This window comes from Gymnoscopelus microlampas (genome assembly GCF_963454915.1).
Source record: "Gymnoscopelus microlampas genome assembly, chromosome: 10".
In the NCBI taxonomy this organism is placed as follows: Eukaryota; Metazoa; Chordata; class Actinopteri; order Myctophiformes; family Myctophidae; genus Gymnoscopelus; species Gymnoscopelus microlampas.
In genome coordinates this window covers 33,843,324-33,852,207 of record NC_139947.1, presented here as the reverse complement: position 1 = coordinate 33,852,207, position 8,884 = coordinate 33,843,324, and the positions used below count along the sequence as shown (strand labels likewise).

At 43.6% G+C, this 8,884-nt stretch overlaps 1 protein-coding gene across 4 annotated transcripts; it reads right to left on the bottom strand.

Moving 5' to 3' along the window:
- Positions 1-626: 626 nt before the first annotated feature.
- On the bottom strand, positions 627-8,360 carry nfyal (nuclear transcription factor Y, alpha, like). Of its 4 annotated transcripts, none has more exons than XM_084068777.1 (9): positions 8,247-8,360; positions 7,356-7,460; positions 5,879-6,025; positions 4,769-4,921; positions 4,061-4,166; positions 3,729-3,877; positions 2,401-2,574; positions 2,019-2,129; positions 627-1,651 (listed from the first exon to the last, which is right to left on the bottom strand). In XM_084068777.1, the coding sequence occupies exons 2-9, from the start codon at positions 7,434-7,436 to the stop codon at positions 1,586-1,588; spliced, it is 987 nt and encodes a 328-aa protein (XP_083924903.1). In that variant the 5' UTR covers positions 7,437-7,460; positions 8,247-8,360; the 3' UTR covers positions 627-1,585. The 4 variants fall into 4 exon arrangements, with proteins under 4 accessions (XP_083924903.1, XP_083924906.1, XP_083924905.1 ...); XM_084068780.1 differs by having other exon boundaries at positions 4,790-4,921; XM_084068779.1 differs by having other exon boundaries at positions 5,879-6,027; positions 7,361-7,460.
- Between the last annotated feature and the right edge of the window lie 524 nt (positions 8,361-8,884).

The following is an 8,884-nucleotide window of genomic DNA, read 5'->3' as shown; positions in this document are numbered from 1 at the left end:
TTTATTTATAGTTATTCTATTTATAGTGGCTCATAGGAATAGACTACGTGACAACCAGGAACAGTCTGGTGACCACCGGAGAGACGGTGGACAACCGGAATGACGGCACCCGGGAGCAGTATGGGTTGGCACCCCAGTCTGCGTCTTCCGTGAAGAAGAAGCCCAACAAATCCACGGTGAGGCCTTTTAGGGCCGCAAATGGAGCCTGCAGTACCACCACGGCCCAAGACACCATCACGCCGGAGTGAAATGTTTGGAGAAACGCTCAGGTCCTGGACCTGGTGAGACGAAGGAGGGGCCCGGACAGGAGGCCATCCACAGAGCCTATAGTCCCTCCACGTGCCAGAGCCTCCCCCGGTCCCGGCAGAGTAGTCCCGGAGAAGCGGACTGAGGGGCCCCGTCTTTCCCTAAGAGGACTGACCGTGGGTAGCTACTGGGACGTAAGTCGAGGCTTGATCAACCCCGGCTGGGTCACCTGGGTGAGGGTGTATGTTGCGAGACCCGAAACACCCGTCGAGCCCAGGCTACAACATTGTTGATACGTCCCAGGTGCATCCATGTGATGTTTTTTATTTATGTCTCAATACACAGCTTGTTAGAAGTTAAGGAACGACCATCAACTCAAGTCACTTTCATAAAATTTTATGAACACATGTTATCAACAGTTCAATGTCAAACATTTCTTTAAAAATAAAGAAAAAGAAATAATGGGCGACTGCATCAGAAGTAAAAAAGAAAATATCTATTTCCTATAATTTAAATAAAAAATATCCCTACCTAGGCTTGACAGGCGGTGAATAAGTAACTACATGAGTAGGTGCAACATGAATGAATTTGTATATTTTTCTCTACAAACACATTATGAAAAAAGATAATAGAAAATATGCCCCCCGTATAGAGTATTGGGCACATCATTAATTACAACTGTTACACATTGGGGCACAAAGAATCATACAACCTCATTTTTTTTCTTCACATTTCAGTCCAAGGCGGTACCTACATAATAGTTTTTTTTCCATGAGAGCTGAATGAATTCAAAGAAATCTCAACATAAAAGACATCACAAAAAATATAAAGGGTACAAGTGTACCACAATTTCCACTTTCACATGTAAAATGTGTCAACTAGATTTAAATAGTACAGCTTTCATCCTGTACCAATTGCCAAAAATAGTTTAAGCAATGAGCATCCACTGGTGAAAAATCCAGTCTTAAGGGTTGACCAGAGTCTGAAAGAAAATGGCTTCATATAGCGGTCATATGAAAGGTTGTGAAGTGCCGGTTCCACGTGTCTTCATATTTCACTGTCGTCAAAATAATATGACTTAATGTGTGTAAGTACTGATTGAGCTGAGCAATGAGGAACCCCTCCCCATTTCATGGGTGAGGAAGTCCAAATCATCTGCGGCAAGGTGGGCAGCTTTGCTGGAAGACTGATGATGGAGGAACAAATTACGGAAGAAACCACTGAGTGGGTTTCTGGTTTGTTGGAGGAGGTGAGAGTATGGTGGGCTGATGGGTTAGCTGCAGGGTGGTGGGTGGTAGTGATGGTGTCCTCAGATGGAGGCATTATATCAGTGATGGTGCTACGACACCCGGATCATCTGCGCCACCGTCTCATCGGCTGCTGCCTGGGCTGCTTCTTGCTGTTGCTGAGGAAGAGATATTAATATTTACCACTTGAACCCTAGCACCCCCTATTTCGTGTGTGTGTGTGTGGGGGGGGGACATTCGCCAGAAATAGCCGATCTACAAGCTCATCTGCTATTTCTGGCAAAGAGATTTTTTGTAGAAGGAAACCGGAGCAGACGAAGTACAGAGTGAATTCAGGTCTGTTTTACAAAGTATAGAGGGTTTAAGTGGTTAGAATAGGATATTGAATCTTTGAAAAATATTCTTACAAAATGACTTACGGAACACAGTGAATCAGTTACTTTTTTAATATAATAGATAAATCCATCTTAAATTCCCCCGTCATATGCTATTCAAACATGTACGTATATCCTTAACCAAGTTTACCTGTGCCAGGGCCAAAGCCATTTCTTCCTTCTCCTTGGGTGAAAAGAAACGTCCACCATCTCCCCGCTTGCGCTGCATGGCGTGACGATGGCGGGACTCGTGTAGGTATTTCTGGCAGAGGGAGGAAGTGGTTAGAGGGACCATGGCCAATTTACTGTTGTGAACACACTGAGTGTGCTCAAGTGAACCATGTTCTCCAAACATCTGCCAACGTTAGTTGGATAATCCCTACAATACACTGGGGGCTTCATCACGAGTCAATACAACAATTAAGTCAAACCAACGACAATCCTATTCAATTTGAGATCTGGAATGAAGTGAAACATTCCCAGTATTCATAGCCATACCGTGTTTGATGATAAGAAGAACAAGTGCCCCTTACCCTCCTCTCCTTGGGAATCTTGCCCTCTGCCTCCAGCTTAGCACGGGCCTGTCTTCGTTTAAGGATGCGGTGGTACTGCTTGGCATTGACGTACAGAGGCTCTTCCTCCAGCATTTCAGCCCCTGGCAGGGGGATACGCTGCATGGCTGGCACAGTGCCACCTCCAGGCACCATCTGATGGTGAAACACATGCAAGGCAAAGAATCTGCTTAGAATCTATGGTTTGGAAAAGGTAGTGTATATGTTACAGATGATTGGAAAAACAATCAGATTGAAAAAGGAGTGCTCGTTTTCTTCGAGTTCACCAAACCCCCCGTCAAAAAAATAAATGACGTCTCGGTGTTACCGAGACTAGGGGGGGGGGGGGCGCGATAATTTACGATTCTGTCCCTATGGAGACATAACTCGGATGGCACTGAGTCGGCTGAGGGTCCCCTTCAGACGACACGCCTCCGTCGGTGAAAACGAGTGCACCTTTTTCAATCTGACTGGTTTTCCAATCATACTGTGACGTATATAATACTTGTACTGAGGTACAAGTATGTGTGAATACTGATAAATGCAGGTTGTGTGCAGGTACTGTATGTTTCCAAAACACATACAGTACAACCACTATGACTTGAAAATAAATACACATAGTAAACTTGAAGCATAATTAAACTATTGTAGCTTATGAATTGATAATACAAAAATAAATACAAGTCTCTACATTGACTTACATTGCTCAGTGAAATAGATCTTAAAGTCAGAATTTTAGCACACCAACAAATGTGAACAAAGCTGATTCTGCCAATGTATAAAATTACAAGACCCAGTTAAGCAATTTTTGGGAAATAAAAATGTCAACTTTGTGTTGATTTGACTATTTTAGGCAGCTTCAGTGACCGAATCACCACATTATTGCACGTGGAAGAAACAACAACATTATCATTGTAAATAGAACAAAACACAGAAACGAGTTTTATACATAAGCTTCGTTAGCGTTCATTTGTGTCCTAAAAGTGAGAACTGTTTCACCGTGCAATGTATGGAGCAACTATTGAAGATCCAAACTCTACCAAAGTGTAATTGTGCTTTAATGTAAACACAAAAACATGTTTGAAATGCTCTGCTTCAAAATATTTGCAGGATTATCAGTGTACGGTGCTTATTAGAATTATGATTTCTTTGCAAGCTGGAAAAATAGATGACACCGTATTGGTGAAAGGGAGTGTTACTTTGTCAATTTTATTAGTTAATTTTCCTCCACCACACAGCCCAACTTGCGTGTGAAGTCGGTAGGTAGATAGTTAATATAGGATGCTGGGTACCTCTGCAGTGGGTCTTACCATGACCATTCCACCTGTATTGACCATGTTGCCAGAGACTGGCAGGGTTACGGTCACAGTGCCTTGGCCACTGTTGGTGGTGTTGGTATTGTTGCCAGCCTGTACAATCTGGGCACCGGCCAAGCTGGATGCAGGGATGGTGATCATTCCTGTAGAGGGGTTCATCAACAGTATCATATACCCATCACTCAACATATAGACATTTTTGCATAATTAGGATACAAATGGGGAGTTGGTGCATACTAATGGTACAGTGTTCTAAGTTAGGTGTACAGTGGTTTGGTTGCACTGCTGTGTGACCCAAACCATGAAGTCATAGGAAAGGACTTTACCCTGCTGGAGGACAGTGCCGTCTGCATTGACGGGCTGGTAGACGATGGTCTGTCCATCAGCTGTCTGGGCCACCTGCTGGCCCCCCTGTAAACTGATCTGCTGGCCCTGTACCAAGAGTGTATGGGAGGAAGTCAGTTTGGATGCAAAAAATACTACTTCCGTCTTATACTCATTCATGCATTTTCTTATTGGTGCACTATTCTCCTCTGTGTTGAATCCCCCCCCCCCCTCCTCTTCTGTGGTGAAACATTTTTATAAACCATTTGGGATTTCTCATCAGCATTTTGCAGCATGTTTTCCTCTTTCTCCATTTAGTCATAGTTTCCATGTATAATTAAACTAATCCTAAAACCAGTCACAGCTGCCACATTAAGCCCTTTGTTAAGCCCCTTTGCACTTGTTTTTTATCTCACCTCCACAAAGCACTCATTTGTTTTTCTGTCTTTTTAGCAATTCCGAAAGTTTCCCTTTACTTGAATAGTATAAAATCGTACTCATACACTATGAGAAACTAAACGGAACACCTGAACCATCTTAAACCGGAGTTGTCATGGTAATGGCTAATTTATACTTAGTTGCACGACCTCGTCGCACAGCAAATAATTATGTAAAGAAAATGCACTTTTTTCATTTGAAAAGTATGTCACATATTGAAAACATCAATATGTCACTGTCGTGCTACTAAGTATAAATGAAGACTGAGTGACCTGTTGATTGAGTAGAGTGACCTGGTTCTGTCCCGCAGTGATGGCTGTCTGGGGCTGCTGGATAATGATCTGCTGGGGCTGCCCCTGTTGGCCCTGGAGCTGCAGGGTCTGACCGCCCTGCAACTGGATCTGTCCTGGCTGCACCAGCTGGATCTATGCAGGCGTAAACACACAAACAATCAATTCTAGATGCCTCATGCCAGACAGAAAAACGATAGATAAAGAGAGATTTTCTTGCACACAAGAAAATGCTCCCTGAAAGATTTAAGCACAAGTGTGTGAACTTTACAAAAACAGACACAAATAGTTGACCACTATGGACTATTTCATTTACTCATTAATTCACCCAGCCTCTAGCATTTACTTCTTATATGAGTTTTCCTCAGTACTTCCATGATATGCCACTGGTTTGTATTTTGTGCATCATCAGAGGAGGTTTGGGTGCAAGAATCCTAGCCAGTCATTCAGAATTTCCCCCCTTCATTCCCCCCCCCATTTCTCCCCAATCTAGTTGTTATGCCAATGAATTCCTCCCCACACACATTTCTGTGTTTTGTCACTGCTGTTGTATCCTACTGGAGGTGCCCCCACCGGGAAGACGTAGAGCTACGACTCCTCCCGCCCACACTCCCTGCTGACAGGTGCCGCCCCAGTCGTAGGACTACGTACTGTGACAAATATCAACCTTCCCTCCCCCGAACACGGGCCAATTGTGTTCGTATAGACACTCAACACTTAGACGCTTAAATCACCTTTTATCCCCATTCTGGGGCAGATCGTCTCGACCATGTGTACATGCCTAAATGCATCGAGTTCCTGTCATGTGATTGGCTGAAATTTGCATTAAGGAGCAGTTGGACCACTACCTACTACAGTGGCCGGTGGGTATAAAAGTAGCATCAAATTTAAAGTCACATTTGTTGATGTTTTGACATGGAGCAGTTGTTAGTCTAAGATGCTGGCACTCTGTAAAATCTATGAAACACTTATTGTGCATGCTGACAGTGCATCGGGTCCTCTGGTTTTACTTCGTTTAGCTAAGCTTAAGAATGTTGCTGTGGAGTTAACATTTGAACACAGGTGTAAGAGTCACAAGACTGAGTCACTCACTTGTTGAAGTCCCTGGGTTCCAGACATAGGGACCTGCATAATTGTCTGGCCCTGGCCCCCTGACATGGCTTGCACCATGATCGGTTGTCCGGATGATGTGATAAGCTGGCCTCCACTCACTTGGACCATCAGTGGTTGCCCCTGGACCTATAGAAAAGGATTTAAACAGTTATTGTAACCCATTAGGCGCTAGCTACCTTAATTCAGAACCGGTCCCGAACCCACATCTTGGGTAATAGCATTTGATGAATTGCAGCAATTCCTACCGTTTTTTTTTTTGGAATAGGAAATAAACACAACATGCCAAGAGGAGTGATCCCACTGTCATTTTGTAAATAAGACAAAACATGGCATGAGATGAGTCCTAAATGACAGCCCACAATGACTATGTTATACAAGTGAATCTTATGTACAGTAACTATGCAATAATTACTTGTCAAAACATTCTCTGTCCAAGATGATCAACACAAGACCCATGTTTCAAATTAGTTTCAAATAGCTGTGTCCTCATCTCATAGAGCAAGGTCTGGGGTGAGTTCTTACCGACTCACTTTTCAAGAGCAAAAGATAGAGGAAAAAAATATGAACAACTCAGGCATACAGTTTTCTATCAACAGCCATGAGTGAGGAGGCGAGAGACCTGAGACATGACACAATGGGCTGAGTCAATTTACATGCAGCTCGGGCAGATACAGGACATGCTAGGAGAGAGGCTGCATCAAACAGCTCTGAAATGGATCATGAACCACAGTGACTTCATGCACACTCAGACTGTGATGCTGTGGGGACACGGTGGTACAGGGCGGAGGTCACACCACTACCTGGAGAGTCTGCACCTGCTGGCCAGAGGCTGTCACCACTGGAGCCTCGGTTTGCAGCTGCACAGCCGTCACTGTGCCTTGCGTCTGCAGACAAGGCAGCACAGCTACAGTCTCTGGCTAAGAACTACACAGAAACTACACAGCACTACCAGCAACGTTTATTTGTTCTATAGACCAGCTAGGCTAGCACATGGATATATCCTCGGTATGCCCTACCGGTTTTGTGCTCATGCATCTGTCAGTGTCAACTGTAATTTACTCAAATGCTGTAGCAGACTAACATAGGGATGGGACAATATGAGAATTACATGTCACGATTATTGTGGCAAAAATAATTGCGATGAACGATATTATCCCAATAATCAAAATATGGCCGCTTGTAGATCTGCTGTTTTTGGCGAATACATTTGTGTGTAGAGTGAAATAAGAGTGTACCAAATGTGCACTTTACAGGTCCGTTTTATCAAGTATAGAGGGTTTAAGTGGTACTGAATCTGTAGCTCAACAAAAGCTAATTCATCCTAGTGTAGGACAATTTCATGATAAATTAAAATCTCCACGATACGATTATTGAGTGAATTTTTATCATTTTATCATGATAAACGATAATAACGATTATTGTCCCATGCTTAGACTAATAACCTTGTTATTCTCACCTGCTGCTGGATCTGTCCATTGGAGGTCTGCACAACTATCTGCTCCCCAGTCGTGGTTGTGGCAGTGGTGTACTGCTCCATATCTAGTTAATGACACAATCCTCTCTTTAGAAGAGAGAAAACAGATGGGGCTGTCAGTAAAACCTTCACATATGACATCTATATATTTAAAAAAAATAAATAATTATAAAATGAAAAGGACTGGCTTGATGGTTAATCTAACGTGACAAACCAGTGTCAAAACATGAAATGTAGTGATGTCAGTGCAACTGAACGTCAGCAACAACAATGCATGCCTTTGTTGTAAATGGAGGGCTTGGATCAGGATGCACCACATGGGACATGTGTTTGTTGTTGTACTGACTGTATGTGTGGTGTTCAAATTAATAACTGTCAAGTTGTTTTCTTGGGGGAGCTATTAACCAGGCTAACATTAGCATGCTAGCTAAATGTAGCTGGATAATTAATCTAGGTCATGAACTCATAAACATAACTGGTGAGTTGACGTTATTTATTCCACCCATCAAATCAGATATTGGTTGTTGTTGTTGTTGTTGTTGTTGTTGTTGTTTGTGGGGTCAGATTTACAGCTCGCTTCGTGTAAAACAAGCAATCCAATCGCCCCTTTCTTTGTCTGAGACTCAACACATTTAGCCAGCTATATTGCTAACGCTCGTCGCTCACACACCGATCATGTTTCCACGCAACAACAACAGCCTGACGTGCAAAAACAAAACAACAACATAATGTGTTATTTAGCTCAGGTCGTGACAGTTGGAATCAAACATGCCGTTCGATTTTTTGCATTTTGCAGGGTTAGTAATTTGGTTGGTCCGTGACAAACCAATCCGTGCTGACAACTACCAATGGCTTCAATCGGCTCTGCCTTACCGTCTATCCGCTGTCCGGTTCCCCTCTGATTGGCTCCAGTACGGCTTGCTAAAGTCCAATCACCAAAGTGAGCAGGACAAAATGGCGCAAATGAAACAAACAGCGACAGGGAGGAGGCGCGCGCACGACGCGCATGCATGTATGAGACATGAAGGCACACACACACACACACACACACACACACACACAAGTGACGCATGCAAGGCTGTCGACTGACCAGGAGATGTCGCCGTGGCCCCCCTTTCTAAGCAGGAGTTGTTTCTACACGCAGGGTTCTTCAACAGGGGGTCCGGGACCCCTAGGGGGGTCCTCAGAGTTACTACAGGGGGTCCGCCAAATCTATGTGTGATATGATTACATTTTTTTTACCTTAACCACATAAACCCTAACATCCCTTTTCTGAGGAGAACTTTAGCCAAAAAATAGCAGATCTACAAGCTCACAACGCCTCGCGCTGCGAGGCGTTGTGAGCTTGTAGATCTGCTATTTTTGGCAAAGAGGTATATAGGTGTAGAGGGAAAAAAGAGCAGACCAAGTAAAGAAAAAAAGTTTAATCTGAAACACAATTTTGTACAATATAGAGGGGGTCCTTGCTTCATCTCTCTCTAAGCTAGGGGGTCCCTTGGCCTGAAAACGTT

Coding starts and splice junctions, on each gene's coding strand:
- nfyal (XM_084068777.1), bottom strand. CDS start 7,436: ATGGAGCAGTACACCACTGCCACAACCACGACTGGGGAGCAGATAGTT. Junction 2,575..3,728: donor ATACAGGTGGAATGGTCATG/GTAAGACCCACT, acceptor TTTCACCATCAG/ATGGTGCCTGGAGGTGGCAC. Junction 1,652..2,018: donor TGGCTTTGGCCCTGGCACAG/GTAAACTTGGTT, acceptor TCTCTTCCTCAG/CAACAGCAAGAAGCAGCCCA.